Here is an 18561-nt window from a genome sequence, read left to right as displayed (position 1 = left end):
CCCCCTCTTCGTGGAGGAACGACACAGGACCCTGCGCTGTTCTTTCATCTGCTCGGCCCTCCCCGGGTTTGCTGCTGGTTCTTCCCGGGTTGGCTACTATCCCTTCCACCTCCGTGGAAGGGCAGTTCCCCCTGGCCACATTCCCCACTTCCGCAGGGGAGCGGCACACCGCCGGCCGGCTCTCTCGGGGGCTGCACAGGTGTTCCCTTAGGTGTTCCCCTTAGATGTTCCTGGTTCATGCCGTCTCTCTCCTCCTTTATAGTCCTCCTCTGCCAATCCCAACTCGGCTGCCCACACGCCGAGTACGCTGCTCTCCAATCAGGAGCAAGTCCTACAGTTTATTGGTTGAACTGGAGGCAGCTGTGCAGAAGCTGTTTACTTCTCTCCCAGCGCCATATTGTGGGAGAGCAGATGCATAGAATAAGTCTTAATTCCAGTAACTCAGTCCAGTCCGGATTGCTCCCCACATATATGTGTTTCCCCTACAGAAAAGTTACCAGCTTTTTATAAAACAATTTATTTATCTGAAAAAGATCTTCCATCTGCTGGTTCACTCCCCAGATGGCCACAATGACTAAGGCTGGCCAGGCCCAAGCCAGGAGCCTAGAGCTCCATCTGGGTCTCCCCCATGGGTGACAGGGGCCCTGGTAGCTGGGCCATCTTCCACTGCCTTCTCAGGCACGTTAGTAGGGAGCTGGATCAGAAGTAGAGCAGCCTGGACACAAACCAGCACTCGCATGCTGCCACGACGCCGGCCTCCTGAGTTACCAGTTTTTGATCGCTTTGTAGCTGGATTTGCTGGGCTAAAGTAGGTGTTTGAATTTGAACTGCAATTAATATAAGCCCATGTGTGCCTTTGTGTCAGGTATTCTGTCTTTGTCACTTAAGGAGTATACAGGGAACAGTCTCAAGGTGGAGGATGACTGGCCTGGGATGATAACAGTCTTAGAGCAGTGTCTGGGATGAGACTTGATCAGTCATCCGGTGGTGTTTCACTGGTCAGGAATCACTGGTGAGGGCCTGGGGGGGCCCAGCACAAGCCTAGCACGTGCTCTAAGGATTGATCTTCTCTTTTCCTTCTCCTTCTCCCTAATAGTCTTGTTTTCCAGCCTCAGAAAGGTTAGTGGATCCCTGTTGTTAAATGAACTGGGTCACAATAGCTAAGATACGGAATCAACACGGCTGTGCATCAGCTGGTGACAGGTTACAGACATTGTGGTTTATTACGTGATGGGATACTACTCAGCCATAAAAGGAATGAAATGAAATCCTGTTTTTTGCAGCAAAATGGATGCAACTGAAGACCATTATGCTTACTTGGTGAAATAAGCCAGTCCCCAAAAGACAAATGTGGTAACTAATATACAGAGTACAAAAAAAAGTAATGTATATGAACAAAATTGACATTTTGAGATTTGATTATTGTACAAAGCCTTTGTCCACACTCTTGAGGTACAGTATTGAATTCTTTATTTACTGGAGAGTTAAATCTGTGATCAGAAAGTATGTGGGGCCTGGCCCAGCCCTCGCTGTTACAGTCATTTGGGGAGTAAACCAGCGCAAGGAAGCTCTCTCCCTGTCTCTCCTTCTCTCTGTCACTCTGCCTTTCAAGTAAAAAATTAATTAACTGCTTAATAAAGAGCTTCTGAGAGTTGTCTAAAACAATACAACTGAAGCTTCTATGGTTGTTATTCTTTGAACAAAATCGGCATCAAAAAAGGCACAGGACCACCAAGGTAGTTCTGTGTTCCTTTTAAAAAATCTGAATATCTTAAGACTATTGAAACTAGGTTGGACAATGAGAAAAACATTTCTGACTCTCCCGCTCCTTTTATGATGCTAAAGTGTTGTTGGTAGCAAAACTTCACAAGGATGCCATGAAAAGAAAGCTGTATAGGGACTCTCAATTATAGATGAAAATTCTTTAAGGAAAATGACACCAGATGAAGTGTGGAAATATTTCAAAAACATAATTAATCAAGGCCAAGGAAGTGTTTTTAAAAAAAGTCCAAAGATGATTCTCTACCAGGAATCAATGAACATCATACGTTAGATAATCAAATTAATATTTGATAAGTTTAATCACTATTTCCATAAAAACTCTAAAAAATATTTTTCGGTGTTTCTTTGGAAAATCTGACATATTAATAGTGCATGTATTTAATATTACATATAGCAGCTTTGGGACCCGCAAGGAGGGAAGGCCTACACTTCCGGGAATAGAGGCCTACTTCCCAGGAAGAAAGTCCTTGTCAAGGTCCCTGCGGGTGCCCGGTGCCTAAAGATCAACCAATGAGGATCAGACCCGCCTCAACCTTTAACCCCCATGCCTTGAATCTACAAAAGGGGCTCTCCCAATCTCTGACGCGCGACTTCCCCGGCCCCAGCTCCATTGCTCTGTTGGGACGGGGGGGGGGGGGGGGGGGGGGGGGGGTGGGGGTGGGGGGGTGGGGGTGGGGGGGGTGCGTGGACACCTCGCCCGGGAGCAGAACCCCAATAAAAGCCTGTGAATTATTCGATTCGTCTGCCTGGGAAGATTTGTTACGCGTCAGACACCTTGCAACATACCTACATTTACATGTATTAATGAACTTGATTCTCAGAAAAATGTATGGCACAGGCACTTTAGCTGCATTCTTTTAATAAAATTTGTTTATTTGAAAGACAGAGTTACAGAGAGAGGGAGGGAGATCCTCTATCACAGGTCCACTCCCCAAATGGTCACAATGGCTGGGGCTGGGTCAGGCTGAAGCAGGGATCCAGGAGCTTCAGGGGTCTCCCATGTGGGTGCAGGGGCCCAAGCACTTGGGCCATCTTCCCCTGCTTTCCCAGGTGCATTAGCAGGGAGTGGGATCGGAACTGAAGCAGTTGGGACTTGAACCTGTGCCCATAGGTTGTCACAGGCAGCCTAACCCACTGCACACAACACCGACTCCTTTAGCTGCATTTTATGGATGAGAAATTGCTCCAGGGGTGACAGCTCAGAGGTGGTGGACCTGAGAATGGAAACTTGAAAGGTGTCCTCACCCATTATAATGTCCCACATTTGGGGAAGGTCACTTAAATATGATAAAGCCTACTGAGCAAAAGTCAAGAGTTCTTTGTACAGTATTCCTATGACTGTTGTGTCATCTGGTTGGAAATACCTTCACAGACAACTTCTTGTCTTCGTTGGCCTAGAGTATTTTGTCACAGTGAGTTTCCGTGTTTCTATAATCGTATTTGTCATTTGGAAAGGACTTTGGTATTTCCTGCTGTTTCAGCCTGTTTCCCTCTCTCCCTCCCCAGCACCTAATCCAAGCTCAGCATGGGTGAACAGCTGGATCTTAGTGTGCATTTCACAGGAAATAAAGGGGATGCCACGCCCTTTCTGACTTGTCTATCTCTTAGCAATTAGGATATAAAACCCAGAGTAGCAAGGGCTGGAAAGAGGAGGTGCTCAAAACTTGTCAGGTCACAGAAACAAAAGAGAAACCAAATTATTCCTTAATAGAAAGCCATATTGTGTACTTCAGGTACCATTAAATTAATGTATGAATTTAATGGAGCCTCAGAAGAAATGCCATCTAAGACATTATGAGAGGAACCCCAAATGAGCCCTCCTAAAGGGCACGCGGTGCGGCAGACGTTTGGCCTGGTGGCCAGGGAGCCCAGGTTCCGTCTCAAGGGTGCCTGGGTTCCATTCCCAGCTCTGGTTCTGGCTCCTGACTCCAGTTTCCTGCCAGTGCAGATCCTGGGAGGCAGCAATGAGGCTCAAGTAACTGGGCTCCTGCCACTCACGTGTGGGAGGCCTGGACTGAGTGCCTGCTTCCTAGCTTGGCAGGTGAGCACTTAGGGGAGTGAACCAGTAAACGAGGGATCTGTCTGCCTCTGTCTCTCAAACAAACAAACAAACAAGACTGAAAAAAGATGTACTGGTACATCTATAGAAGGCAGATTAATGCAATGACCTAGAACCCAGAAATTACCCAAATACAAATAGTAATTTAGTGTATGATAAAGACCTTTGAAACACTGTGTGGGGGGAGAACAGTGTTCATTAAATGAGGGGGGGATGTTACACTGCACATCTGTATGAATTTAGGCTTGACCCCTGTCTTCTTCCTTACCTCAAAAGTAGTCACATCACTGCTTACATTAATTAGTTGATATATCTTAATAATACAAAAAATTCCTTTGAAAACATGAGAGTGCATTTTTTTTGACAGGTAGAGTTATAGACAGTGAGAGAGAGAGAGAGAGAGAGAGAGAGAGGTCTTCCTTCCGTTGGTTCACCCCCAAAATGGCCACTATGGCTGGCGCGCTGCACCTATCTGAAGCCAGGAGCCAGGAGCTTCCTCCTGGTCTCCCATGTGGGTGCAGGGCCCAAGCACTTGGGCCATCCTCCACTGCCTTCCCGGGTCACAGCAGAGAGCTGGATTGGAAGAGGAGCATCCGGGACTAGAACCCGGGGTGCCGGCGCCGCAGGCGGAGGATTAGCCTAGTGAGCCGCGGCCCTGGCCTGCATGTTTTGTCTCCCCATATCAGAACACCAGTGCAAAATCTGGCTACCCTGTTTCCAATGGCTCCCTGCTAATGAGCCTAGGAAAACAGGGGAAGATGGTCCAAATACATGAGACCCTGCACCCACTTAGGAGGCCCAGATGGAGTTCCAGGCTCCTGCCTTTGGCCAGGGCCCATCCTGGCTGTTGAAGCCATTTGGGGAATGAACCAGTAGATGGAAGATCTCTTTCTCTGTTTTTCCCTTTCTCTGTCACTCTGCCTTTCAAATAAATCTTTAAAAAAAAAAAAAAAGTAAAACCATGAGAAATAAATAATCTTGGAACAGGGAGAGCCTTTCTTAAAAATCAGGAAAACTGTCTCTCTCTCACTGTCTAACTCTGCCTGTCCAAAAAAAAAAAAAAAAAAAAAAAATCAGGAAAACTAAGAAGCCAACCCCAGAACCCTAAGACCAATCTGATGGCTCACAAATCCCAGTCTATCCACATTTTACAATTTTTAAAATTAATCACTGAGTTAAAAATTGAGAGATCTCCCCCCACCAAAATCTGAATTTCCAACTTCTCCTGAGAAATGGGAAGATGTGGCCTAGCCCCCTGTAGCTCAGACAGGTTGGCTGAAGCTGCAGCCCCGCCCCCTCCCTGGCCAAGGCTTCCCCTCCTGGGTCGCAGTCACCTTTGTCTCCTTCACTGCCTCTTGGCTCAGCCACTGACTCCAACAACAAAAGGGAAGATGGACACGTGACCCCTGTTGCATCCACTCATCAGCTAAAAATGGAATATTATGAAAACCAGTGACAGTCACACACGAATTTTATTGAAAATGAGAAGCAAATGAGAGGCAAGGTAACCAATCGGGACCGACACTCCTTACCAGAGTGCGGCCCCCAACAGCGAGTTACACAGTTTTTTATAGTATTCTGTCCACTAGGGCTCACAATTTCAAATCGGGCCCCTGGTATGCAGTGAACAATAAAAAGAAAACCAGAATATGGTTGTAAGATAACAGTTAACATTAACAGATCCAAGATATGGTTGTAAGATAGCAGTGAAGGACATTATGTCAATGTGGTTCCTGGGAATTTGAGCCCACATAGTTTCACAAGATCCACCCTTAGCTGTTAGCAAGCAAAGCTAATATGTACAGAAGCAAGAGGTCTGCAGTTAGCTTTTAGCCACACTCATTCCACTTTGATTTTGACTCTACATTTCCCCTTTTCTAGACACTAATCAAACCTGGGTTCATCTTCTTTAGTACTTTTTAGGATTCATAATTTGCTTTCAGGACCATTAACTTCGCTGTGCTAATTCTTTCTCTATCATATCTAGTAACACAGTTTATAATGCATGGGCCTATAAGCAGGGCTAGGAAAATCAGAATGACAGGGCCAGCCAGTGCCGATAGTAGAATGGTAAGCCATGGAGAGCTGGCGAACCAACCCTGGAACCATCCATAGCTTTCTTGTCTAGTTACAGTTGCTTTTTTATTTATTCTAAGAATGCCTTAGGCCAATGATGTCCTAGTCTACAGTCAGCCACTTGGGACTGCCTCTGAAACGAAAGTTTAGGTAGCTGCCAGACAGTTCCCGAAGGTGACCGTGCACACCAGTCCAAGGACAAGAAGTCCACTGGAGTGGTGGTCAGAAGACCTGATTTTCCTATCTGGCTTGCTCATGATAAAACAAAAGAGCCCTCAGAGAGTGGGGTTAGATTTGAAAACATAAATATTTCCAGAAAATCACCAATGTCCTCTAAATTTTAAAACTGCCTGGCAGGAAGCTGTACAAATGTTTCTCATTTTAAGATTTATTTATTTGAAAAGCAGAGTGACTGACATACAGAGGGAAAAACAGAGAGAAATCTTCCATCTGCTGGTTCACTGCCCAAATGGCTGCAATAGCCAGTGCTGGCCAGGCCAAAGCCAAGAGCCCAGATCTCTATCCGGATCTCCCACATGGGTGCAGGAGCTCAGGTACCTAGGTCATCTTCTGCTGCTTTCTCAGAGAGCTGGATCAGAAATGGAGCAGCTGGGACTTGAACCACACTCTGATATGGCATGGTAGTTTGTAGGCGATGTCAGCCTGGCCTCAATGCTGACCCCCAAAGTTGTTTTTACTATACTATCCTATACAAGTATATACCTATAAAATATTAAATATATGCTTTGAAAGATGGGGGGAGAGAGAAAGGTGTCAAGTCCCTTGGATCACTTCCCAAAAGCCCACAGTAGCCAGGGCGGCTGAAGTTGAGAAACGGGAACTCAATAGAGGTCCCCCACCTGGGTGTTAGGGACCCAACTAACTGGGCTGCCCATCGCCTGCCCGTCCCCCATCACCTGCAACCCCCAGGGGCTGCACTGGCAGGAAGCTAGATTGTGGAGCCAAGCAGGATCTGCACCCAGGCTCCCCTGCTCGGGCAGAGGGCACCTTAAACCCACATCCTAACTGCCAGGCCGAGCGCCTGCCCTGCAGAGCCGCCTTCTACTGTAGTTGTTTTGTTCTCAGCTCTCTGCTTGCTTTCTCAGGCCGTGGCTTCTCTACCGTGTTTGGCTACCTTATAATGTGAGGGACAGAGTTCTCACGGGTTCCCCATCTGAAACGCATGCCTGTTCATTTATCAGGAACCATCGACGTATCTTAAATAACTATGGGAGGGCCGGCGCCCTGGCTCACTTGGCTAATCCTCCGCCTTTGGCGCCGGAATCCCATATGGGCGCCGGGTTCTAGTCCTGGTTGCTCCTCTTCCAGTCCAGCTCTCTGCTGTGGCCCGGGAGGGCAGTGGAGGATGGCCCAAGTGCTTGGGTGCCTGCACCCGCGTGGGAGACCAGGAGAAGCGCCTGGCTCCTGGCTTCGGATTGGCATAGCTCTGGCCGTAGTGGCCATTTGGGGGCGATGAACCAACGGAAGGAAGACCTTTCTCTCTGTCTCTCTCTCTCACTGTCTTTAACTCTACCTGTCAAATAAATAAATAAATAAATCTTTAAAAAAAAAAAAACACCAGAAATAACAGTGTCCTGCACAGGCTAGAACTGTGTTTTTTTTTTTTTTTAAATAACTGGGAAGTCCTGAAGCAGCACTGGTGTGAGAGACTACATTTCCATCGACCACTCAGGCATAACCCGGGATCACAGAGCGCTGACGTGTGCTTCCTACAGAGAAGTTCACTTCTCTCCACTCTGAGAAGCTAGAACAGCTTCTAGGTTTGGAGGTGGAGGTCTCAAGTTATTGTTTATCTTCTGCTGGACGATTAAACTGAAAACTTCCCACAGTGCCTTCTGTCAAAGCCCCAAACACAGAGCGTCAGCTGTACTTGAGCAAGTCGTCCCCGCCCCCTGCTGTCTGATTGCATTTGCTTGACCTAAGTGTCCTAATTCTGTCATTTTTGTCTTTTTATTTTTGGCATTTTGTCTAAAGTATTTTTTTTTTTTTTGCAGATACACAAAGGACTATTTTGAATGTCTTAAACCAATCTGAAAATCTTTATATCAGTTAAACTGATCGACTCATTTATTTAGCGGATATTCACAAACGATACTCTTGCTGTTTGCCCTTCCTTGCCCAGGCACCCTTCCCTATACTTTTTGTTTGTTTGTTTAGAGATTTATTTATCTAAAAGGCAGAGGTACAGAGAGAGGGAGAATCAGAGAGAGAAATCTTCCATCTGTTGGTTCACTCCCCAAAAGGCTGCAACAGCTGGAGCTGGGCTGATCTGAAGCCAGGAGCTTCTTCCGGGTCTCCCATGTGGGTGCTTGGGCTATCTCACTGCTTTCCCAGGCACGTTAGCAGGGAGCTGGATCGGAAGTAGAGCAGCTGGGACTTGAACCTGCACTCCTATGGGATGCTGGTGCTGCAGGCAGTGGCTTTACCCACTATGCCACAGCGCCGGCCCCTCCCTATACTCTTCGAACACAAATGGGTTTTGAGCATCGGGTCAGTTAGGACTGTTTGCAATCAACCAGCTCCAGCAACAAGGGCCCAGTTCATAGTGAGGCAGAGGCCTCTGTCTTTTAATTAAACTTGAGTCTAACTGACATGATGAAAGTGTGGTAGAAGCCTTCCCAAGGTTAAAAGAAGAAGGGAGACATCTGTCCTGGGAATGAAATGTGGTTATCTGCTGGCCTGTGAATGCTTCAACTGTACTCTCTCTGCTTCTGTGTAACCATTTCAGGTTCTGCTTGTTAATACAGAGCCATGGTGTTAACCCTTGCCAGACAGCAGACGGCTCAGTATGTGTGTAAAAAAAAAAATCTTGTTCGGGCTCAAGATTTCCAGTAAGAAATTCCACCTGGGCCTTATGCGGGCATAATAAAAGACTGCTTCCTGTTAGGAGGCCTGGGGGTCCTGTCTCTGTACATGAATCCTGCTACAAAAGAAGCCCGCGATCCACAGCAGAAAGAGAAGATGTTCGCGCAGCGCTCTCGGGGCCTGAGGGGTGTAAAGGTGGACTTGCCTTGTTCCTGAGTCCCCGCTTTATGTCCCAATCTTCAGCCACATGGCTTCTGTCTACCAGGAGCCAACACGCTCCTAATTCACATTTACTCTCTTCGTTAGGTGCATCCGATTCTGGGGGTCATTTAGTCCCCATTGCAAATTCTTGGGAAAGGAATTGAGTTGGATTCGGCTTGGGTCAAACCCAGAGGCCAGTCAACGGTGACCAGGATACGGTGCCCCGTGGAGTGGGCGCTCACACTTCTCTCTGCAAGCTTGTGGTGGACACACTGAGGCAGAGTGCACTGGCTACATAATTTGCTGGACCCTCTGAAAAATGAAAATGCAGGTCTCTGCATGTCAAACATTTTAGTATTTTGAAATTACAAACAATACTGCAATGGATAACTTTCTGCGTGTGTATTTTCCTATTGTTGGAGGTGTATCCTCAAGTATCTTGGGACCAGTGCTGTGGCATAGCTGATAAAGCCGCCGCCTACAGTGTCGGCATTCCATATGGGAGCCGGTTCAAGTCCCAGCTGCTCCACTTCTGATCCAGCTCTCTGCTATGTCCTGGGAAAGCAGTGGAAGATGGCCCAAGTCCTTGGGCCCCTATACTCATGTGAGAGCTCCTGGCTCCTGGCTTTGGAATAGCCCAGCTCCAGATGTTGCAGCCATTTGGGGAGTGAACCAGCGGATGGAAAACTTCTCTCTCTCTCTTTCTCTCTCTGCCTCTGCCTATCTATAACTCTGCCTTTCAAATAAAATAAATATTTAAAAAAATGATTGGCCGGTGCCACGGCTCAATAGGCTAATCCTCCACCTGCAGCACCGGCACCCAGGGTCCTAGTCCCGGTCGGGGTACCGGATTCTGTCCCGGTTGCTCCTCTTCCAATCCAGCTCTCTGTTGTGGCCTGGGAAGGCAGTGGAGGATGGCCCAAGTACTTGGGCCCTGTACCCGCATGGGAGATCAGGAGAAGCACCTGGTTCCTGGCTTCAGATCAGCGCGGTATGCCAGCCCCAGTGGCCATTGGGGAGTGAACCAATGGAAAAGGAAGACCTTTCTCTCTCACTGTCCACTCTGCCTGTCAAAAAAAAAAAAAAAAAGATTATCTTTTTTCCCTTCCGATTATCCTCCCTAGGGAATTGAAAGCCCTGTTGATGCTCCTGTCTGTTTTCCCTCCTAGCTCTCACTACTGGAGTCTGTGATCTCTGTGACAATATGCACCATTGTGATCAAGAGTATGTTTTTTGGGGGGCTGGCATCGTGGCACAGCAGGTGACGCTGGCGTCCCAGCTGTTCTGCTTTCAATCAAGCTCCCTGCTAATGCACCAGAGGAAGATGGCCCAATACCTGGGCTCCAGCCCCCCTTGTGGGAGACCAGGATGGAATTTCTGGCTCCTGACCTTGGCCCAGCTGTTGAAGCCATTTGGAGAGTGAAACATTGGATGGAAGATCTCCCTCTGTGTTTCTCCCTCTCTCTCTCTCTCTGTTGCTCTGCCTTTCAAATAAATATTTTTTTAAAAAGATCCATTTTCTGAGAAATCCTTCACTCTGTTTCTGATCATTTTGGTGGCAAATTGTGTGTACATCAGAATCACCTGCAAACTTGGGAACATCGCAGCGCCTACACGAGCTTCAGGCAGATTCTGGTCCTGGTGTGGGACTCGGGCACCTGTGGTTTCTGAAGTGCCCCAGAAATTCCAAGATTGAAAACTACAGGCTGAAACTCTTGGAACCCTACAACGCTCTCCCGGCCCCCGCTGCACTCCTTGTTATTTGAGCATTGAGCCAGCTGCCAGAGCAAACCTTGGCTCACTGGGAGGTGCTCCAGCAGAGTTCCTGACATTTTACCTGGAGGAGAATAAGTACCAGCCAGCCTAATTCAGGGTTCAGTGAGATGGGAGCTCAGCCTTGCTGAGACCAAGCCCTTCCTCACACAGCGTCTGGATGACAGGTACAAGTGACTTCAGGCCTGGAAGGGAGAATTTAAATTTCTCTTCCTCCCTTTCAATACATGGAGCTGGGTACTCTCCTTTTGTAGTTAGTAGTAATAATAAAGTTTAACCCTTGTAAGGAAAAGTCCGCCAATTGCCTTGTTTATTAAACCAAAGATACTATGACTTATCAGGCATGCATATGTGTTGTATGTCCATATTGGAGTGCTGGTTTGAGTCTCAGCTACCCTGCTTCTGATCCAGCTTCCTGCTAAGGTGCCTGGGAAGGAATCAGAGGATGGCCCAAGGACTTGGGCCCCTGCCGCCATGTGGGAGACCAGGATGAAGTTTTGGGCTCCTGGCTTTGTACTGGCCCAGACCTGGCTGCTGTGGCCATTTAGGGAGTAAACCAGCGGATAGACAATCTCTCATCTTAAATCTTAACAGAAAAGAAAATAAAAAAGGAAATATGAGAACCGGTGTTTGGTGCAGCAGTCAGCTTTGGGGACTGGTAGTGTGGCATAGCAGGTAAAGCGACGCCTGCAACGCCAGCATCCCATATTCATGTCCTGTCCAGCTCCCTGCTAATGGTCTGGGAGAGCAGCAGAGCATGGCCTAAGTGTCTGGGCCCTGCCACCCACGTGGGAGATCTGGAAAAAGCACCTGGCTCTTGGCTTTGGCCTGGCCCAGCCCTGGCTGTTGCAGCCATTTGGAGAGTGAACCAGTGGGTGGAAGGCCTCTCTCTCTCTCTCTCTCTTTCTCTCTTTCAAAGAATTAAATAAATTTTAAAAATAAAAAAGACTCTTTTAGGATACCCACCTCCCATATCAGAGTTCCTTGTTTGCGTGCTGGCTACTCTGTGCTCCTGATCCAGCTTCCTGCCAATGTGCAGGCTGGGAAGACAGCAGCTTTTGACTCAAATACTTGGGTTTCTGCCACTCAGTGTGGAGACCCAGATGGAGTTCCAGGCTCCTGGCTTCGACCTGGCCCTGTCTTGGCTGTTGTGAGCATTTAGGACATTTATTTATTTGAAAGGCAGAGTGAGAGAGAAAGAATGAGTGAGGGACATACACACACACACACACACACACACACACACAGATGTCTTCCATTTGCTGGTTCACTCCCCAAATGCCCACAAATGAGTTGCAGGACAGGAACTGGTGCTCATACAGCATGCCAGGATTGTAGGCAGCGGCTTCACAAAGCTCGCCCCTCTAAAGTGGTTTTATTTTTATTTTTTTAAAAAGATTTATTTTATTATTTAAAAGGCAGAGTTACAAAGAGGCAGAGGCAGAGGCAGAGAGAGAGGTCTTCCATCCATTGGTTCACTCCCCCAGATGGTTGCAACGGTTGGAGCTGTGCCGATCCCAAGCGAGGAGCCAGGAGCTTCTTCCAGGTCTCCCACGTGGGTGCAGGGGCCCAAGGACTTGGCCATCTTCCACTGCTTTCCCAGGCCACAGCAGAGAGCTGGATTGGAAGAGGAGCAGCCAGGACTAGAACCGGCGCCCACGTGGGATGCTGGCACTGCAGGCGGCAGCTTTACCTGCTACACCACAGCACTGGCCCAGCCGCAGGCCACTCCTTTGGATGGCATTTTGGCTGTGTTCAGGGCACGTGAAGGAGTGCAGACCGCAGCTTAAATCACTGCATTTGTTCAGACGGGGTAAATACTCGAGGTCTCAAGAAAATGACATGCCTTAGCGGGAAGCGACTTGTAAATCACAGCTAACACATACTGGGTGTTTGCTCGTCTAGGCACCATGTGTCAGCTCGTGGGATCCTCCCAGGAACCCTGTAAGTACTGTTACCATCACCCCCATTTTACAACACGAGAAGCCGGGGTGCAGAGGCTGCAGCGCTGCCCTGGGGGTGCAGCGGGCCAGGGGTGGAGACGGGCTTGCAGCCTACACAGCGGGACCCAGCCCGGGTCGGGAGCCTCTGCCTCTCCTTCTTGTGACAACCCCCAGCATCTAATAAGTTCCCGCCCACGGTATCTCGTCGCAGGTTGGTCGGATGGAGCGCTGGTTCGCTCCAGATCGGCTTCTGCTCAGTGCCGGGTACTCGGTAAAACCTTAGACGAAGGCCCACACAATGCCACCGTACTTTTCTCTGGGACCAGCGGCATATTTTCATAATAGGAAACAGTTTTTCACGAGAGACCCACAGGTAGCCTGCGTGCGAGGAGAGCACGCGGCCGCATTGCACACTCCAGCATCAGGGGACGGGCTTTCCCGCTTTCCTACGTCAATGGGACCTTCTTTCCGGAACCTTTCCTGCGGAGCCCCAGGCAGCCCGCCCGGACAACACCGCTGAACACACAACAGAGCAAGAAGTAGTAGGTTAACCATATGCCTGAAACTTCTAGCTGATTTACAGGTCCCCAGAGAAAATGGCCTCAAACTATCGCCCTTTTAAAAGTCACTATTAGCGACAGCACTTTTATAGCTGAAAAAAAGGATCACAACTAATCAGTTCCGAGGGAGCGTGTATTACTTTTTGGTTAGGCATACATTTGGGCAGCCCGCTGGAAACGAACAAGGAAGGCGGGGGAAGCCAGCGGAAGCGGCGGGTCCTTCCAAGTCAGAAAGTCTCCGGAGCTGGCGCCCGGCTCTCCTCGGCGTTCTGCACTTAGACGCAGGTGTTAGAAGCGAGTCGGGGGGCGAGCTTTTGTTGCCGGGCGGCCAGAATCAGCAGGGATGAACCTCGAGTTGCTCGGTGAGGAGGGCTGTGGCTGCGTCCTAGAGAACCGTGTGGTCCTGGAGGGAGGGGACCCGGCGGGAGGGGGCACCGGCTGCAGCCTCGGGGATCCGGTGCTGCGCCGAGTCTCTGGGCGCCCCTGGATGGAGCAGTAACAGGCGCTGGGAGCCCAGCTTCTGACCAGACGGCATGCATTGCCTGTCCCGAGGCCACTTCCAGGTCGGTTGAGGAGCGACAGGGACGCAGAGCTGTGATTTCAAGGACCGCAGGTGCCGGGGCAGCCCCGGGCAGGCAAGACCAGAGTTGTTGTGGACGGGCTCTGAGAAGTGAGGCTGGGAAAGGGTTTCAGGGGTTTGGGCGCCGGGACAGGGCAGGTCTTTTTGTAAAATCACGGGATGTCTAAGGAGGGGATTTGGAGGTATTCTAGAAGTGCCTTATCGAACAGATGAAAAAAGGCTCAAACGGTCGTGAGGAGCCAGTAAGCAAAGCCAATGGCATGGCTGGCACTGGAACCCGGTTATCCTGACGAGCGGTTTAAGGTTCTAGCTGCTGGGAATGATGTGTGGGACGCTGAGGTGGGAACCGCAGAGGCAGCTGTCCCTTGTCGCCTTCCCTGCCTCCTGCTCAAGTTCTCGAGGTCTTTGCACTGGTGCTAGGTGTTGTGAGCATGGTCGCTAGGGATGTCGGGTTCCCGGGGAGGCCTCCACCGTTGGCCGTGTTTAAGGGTTAGGTTTCTCTTAAAAAGAAGAATTAGACTGTCCAGAGGGCTACAGAGGTAATTTAAGGAGAGGTCTTTGCCTTTAGGGAGCTGCTTGTGCAGAGGGAGATGAGGGTGGGTGTGGACGGAGCTGCTTGTGCAGAGGGAGATGAGGGCAGGTGTGGACGGAGCCCTACTACCGAAGCGGTGGCTGGAAGCACCCTGGAAGACTCATTACCAAATGCAAAGAAGAGTGCGTGCGTGCCCTTGGGCAGCGGGAGAGAGGCCCCCAGCTCCTGCAGCTGATTTGAGTGGCCGTCGTGTGGCGCTGCGGGGAGGAATGCTGGTAGAAATGTCTGCGTGAGGACACAGCGAGGGAACCCCTGGAGGATTCTGCTGCGTGACCGGCGTGTGGTGCTGTGAGTGAAGAGAGGGCCAGGCGACGGGGCCGGCGCCGCCTGTTCTGTAGAGGTTCCTGGAGGCCAGACTGGGACGTTTGTGCTTAGGAAAGGGGGGTGCCTCCGTTGCAGGGTTCTGCTGTGGTGGGTGAGGCGGTCGGAGCTGTGGTGGGCGTGAGGTTTATCTGAGAGCGGTGTGGGTTGAGTGTTTCAGTTGGGATTTGCACAGCTGGAGTAGATGAGTGATACGGGAGGAAAGACGTGGGGGAGTGGACAGGATTTGATAAGTGCGAGTGGTGAGGAAGAGAGTAAATTGACAAGTGGGAAGGAATAGTGGTGCTATCGATCAAATTTAAGGACATTGGGAGAGACGTTCAGTTGGGTTTGGATGTGTGGAGTGTGCATTTGAGGGCCCAGGAGACAGGTTTGGGTGTGCGAGATTGATAACCATCCCGGAGGCGGGCTCATCGAAACCTTGTGCCTGGAGGATGGGACCAGAGGAGAAGTGGGAGGATCTTGGATGATTGCCTGTAATTAGGGGATACTTTGGAGGAATAAGTGGTAACGATAAGTTAGCTAACAGTGATGTCCAAGTAGTGCTTCCTGTGAGCTGGGCGTGTTTTTAAGTGCCTTCCTCATACTTGACCATGCAGTGTGGCTACATGGCTAGTGTGGGGCCTTCCCATAGAAGTGACCTGGGCAGCAGAGAAGGGGCCGCTCTGTTTAGTCTCTGGGCAGTGTAGGACCCCACAGACATAGCAGTGATTTCAGGAAGGCGTGGGAGGGGACGTAGGGGCCGAGGGGAGCCTTGTTAAGAGTTCAGGAAAGGCCAGTCCTCTGATAGAGGTAGCAGGATGGCAGGAAATGGAAGATTCCGGAGGGTGAAACCAGCAAGCAGAATTTATTTAGCACTGGAGTATCAGACAAGTTAAAAAAGGGCCTGGGTTCAAAAGATGAAAATCTCTGGAAGCTGAGTTTTAAAGCCAGGAAGTTAATGATTGCAGATGCAGAAGAGACAGGAAGAGATGTGACTGTGGGCCCGCACCGAAGGGCACTGGTGGGACACGGGACGTGAAGGGTAATGTGCGCCTCGTGTGGTCGCCCGGGCCTCGCTTAGGCTTTACCTGCAGCCCCTCTGAGAGCACTGGAGACACAAAGTTAAATAAAGACAGCTTTCCTTTTCTTTTTAAAAGATTTATTTATTTGACTTAAAAGGCAGAGTTACAGAGAGGGAGAGGGAGAGAGAGAGAGAAAGAGAGATCTTCTATCTGCTGGTTCACTCCCCAGATGGTCCCTGGCCAGAACTGGGCCAGACTGAAACCAGGAGCTAGGAGCTTCATCCGGGTCTCCTATGTGGGCCATCCTCTGCTGCTTTCCCAGGTGCATTAGCAGGGCGCTGGATCGGAAGTAAAGCATCCGGGACTTAAACTGGTGCCCATATGGGATGCCAGCGTTGCAGGCGGTGGCTTAACTCGCTACACCACAGCGCTGGCCCTAAGACAGCTTTTCAAACTCATTTTTACCACACCTTCTGGTAAGAAGTAAACAGCCTATACACACAACACACACTATACACAAACACGCACTAAATCTCTAGAAATTGTGCTTGTTGAGCTGAGTCTCCTGATGTTTTCTGTCCTATTAAACTTGTGACTCAGCTAAATTTATATGCGATGGGTTGAGCCCTCCTCTTTGAAAAAACATTAAAATAAGATAAGTGCTTTTGCCCTGGAAGACGACACAAACTGTGGTGTGGAGCGCTGGAGAGGGAGCACGTAGTGGACTGCAGCTGGGAGAGCAGCCAGGAGCAAGCAATTCTGCGTGGTTGGCGGGGCTGACAGCAGGACTGGGGGTGGCTTCGCAGAGGGGCTGTCACTCACAGGTGGAACAGGGTTTTAGCAGAGGGCCGCCTCGGAGCAGGCGATTTCCCGTGCAGGGAACCAGAGTCGGGGCAGATGTTGAGGCCTGAGTGTGTGTGCAGTGTTCAGGGAAGGTTGGGAGTCTGCAGCTGGTGCTAGGCAGGGGGTAACTGAGGTTCTGTGTTAGGGGCTGACAGGGAAGTAGCCAAAGGTAAAATGAAAATACTAATTTCAGCCAGATTGGAAGTATATTTATTTATTTTTTTAAAGATTTATTTATTTGAAAGGTAGAGTTACAGATAGTGAGAGGGAGAGACAGAGAGAAAGGTCTTCCTCTGTTGGTTCACTTCTCAAATGGCCACAACAGCTGGAGCTGAGCCGATCCGAAGCCAGGAGTTTCTTCCCGGTCTCCCATGCGGGTGCAGGGGCCCAAGCAGTTGCGCCATCTTCCACTGCTTTCCCAGGCCACAGCAGAGAGCTGGATTGGAAGAGGAGCAGCCAGGACTAGAACCGGCACCCACGTGGGATGCTGGCACCGCAGGCAGAGGATTAACCCAGTGCACCATGGTGCCGGCCCCTGGAATTATTTTTTAAAGATTTTATTTGATAGAATAACAGAAAGGGAGCAATAGATCTGGCTCACTTCTCAAATGGCCAAATCTGGACCAGGCCAAAGCCAGACTCAGGGTCTCGCATGCGGGTGGTGGAGGCCTAGGCACTTGGACCATCTTTGGCTGCTATCCCTGACTTGACTCAGCATGCACAGCCCACTGGGACACAGTGCTGGCCCCGGATTGGAATTGTTTCTTAGATTTATACTTCTGTATAACTGATTGTACGATTCTAGGGAAATATATTGTGGAGTAGGGAAGGCTTTCAAGCAGGCGAGTGACAGGATGCCTTAGAGCGTTGGCTCTGGCAGCTTTGTGAAAACAGGCTGAGGCAGGCAAGTCAGATCCCGGGGGTGGAGTAATTCTGGTAGTGATGGGATGGGGGTGGCGTGGGACCAATTGTGTAGAAATTGGACTTGTCTAAAAGAAATCCCGACAGTGTCATTGCCTGTTCGATGGAGGCGGCAGAATGGAAACCACTGCTTGGGACCCGAACTCCTGCCGAGTAGGAAGCAGTAGGGCCAGTGGAGAAGAGATCTGGGAAATGCTGGCGCTCGTGGCAGTCCAGACTTCAGGGAGGAGGACTGAGGGGTCTGGAAGGGTGAAAGGCAATTTGGAGCAAGGATTCCAACGGGAAAACAGGAGGAGGTAGCTGAAGAAACCACTGGGGGCCCTGAGAGCTGCCTCGACTCCGACGCCCATGGGCGGTGCAGAAGAGGGGCGCGTAGCCACAGGTGGGCCTGTGAGGGGGCACCCACTTGGAAGCATGTGGGAGGGAAGCTCATGTGGCTGGAAGCCAGGAATGAAAGAGGCACCAAAAAAGGGTTTTCCGTGTCACGAGGAGTGTGAACAAGGAAGTCTTGTGCCTTTGCTGCATGGTGTGACACCGCAGGCACTCATTCAGCACTCGGGCAAGGATGGGGCGGCCTCTGGCCTAGTGGTTAAGACACCCTGGCCCCAGGTCCGAGTGCCTGGCTTCAGTGCCGACTCCAGCCTTGCTGCTGGCTCAAGTAATTGGGTTCTTGCCGCCTACTTGGGACACCAGGATGGAATTCTCAGGGCGCCTGGGGGTGAACTGGTGGATGGGAGCTCACTCGAGTGTGCACGCTCTCTCTGCTTCTCAAGTAATAAATTTAAAAACCACTCATTCAAGTATCTTTTATGTATGTGCCGACCATAGGCAAAGAGGAAAGTGTAATGCTTAAGCTGTTTTGCTTCTCTGGCAAAGAGGAAAAATAAGGTGAACAAGAAAAGCCCTCAGTGGGAAGAGATCTAAGGTGGTTCACTCAGTGGGGTTGGAGTGCATTCCTTGGCCCTGGACGGGCTTGCACCTGATACCACTGTTGATGATTGAGGATCATTGTCAGTGATTGAGGAAGACATTGAAAGGAGATGGGAAGATGTTTTGTTGTTGTTAAGGATTTATTTATTT

The 18561-nt window shown here is 49.9% G+C and overlaps 1 protein-coding gene across 12 annotated transcripts in view; it reads left to right on the top strand.

Moving 5' to 3' along the window:
- Positions 1 to 13399: 13399 nt before the first annotated feature.
- The window catches only part of RBBP5 (RB binding protein 5, histone lysine methyltransferase complex subunit), a 37905-nt gene continuing 32743 nt past the window's right edge, over positions 13400 to 18561 (top strand). For 7 of the 12 annotated variants that reach the window (XR_011381368.2, XR_011381367.2, XR_011381366.2 and 4 more), the window contains exon 1: positions 13400 to 13582. Coding sequence is in view for 4 of the 12 variants with exons in the window: in XM_008268527.5 (XP_008266749.1) it covers positions 13564 to 13582 (19 nt within the window). In the remaining 8 variants the exon portion in view is untranslated. Of the gene's footprint in view, positions 13583 to 13665; positions 13784 to 18561 lie in introns of those variants that run through there. The other 5 variants (XM_070055178.1, XM_051821208.3, XM_089312098.1 and 2 more) reach the window with 4 other exon arrangements.

This window comes from Oryctolagus cuniculus, chromosome 13, assembly GCF_051225735.1.
Source record: "Oryctolagus cuniculus isolate XC-2025 breed Fujian yellow rabbit chromosome 13, ASM5122573v1, whole genome shotgun sequence".
Taxonomy (NCBI): domain Eukaryota; kingdom Metazoa; phylum Chordata; class Mammalia; order Lagomorpha; family Leporidae; genus Oryctolagus; species Oryctolagus cuniculus.
The sequence above is the reverse complement of the archived record's forward strand: the minus strand, read 5'-3'. Positions and strand labels throughout refer to the sequence as shown.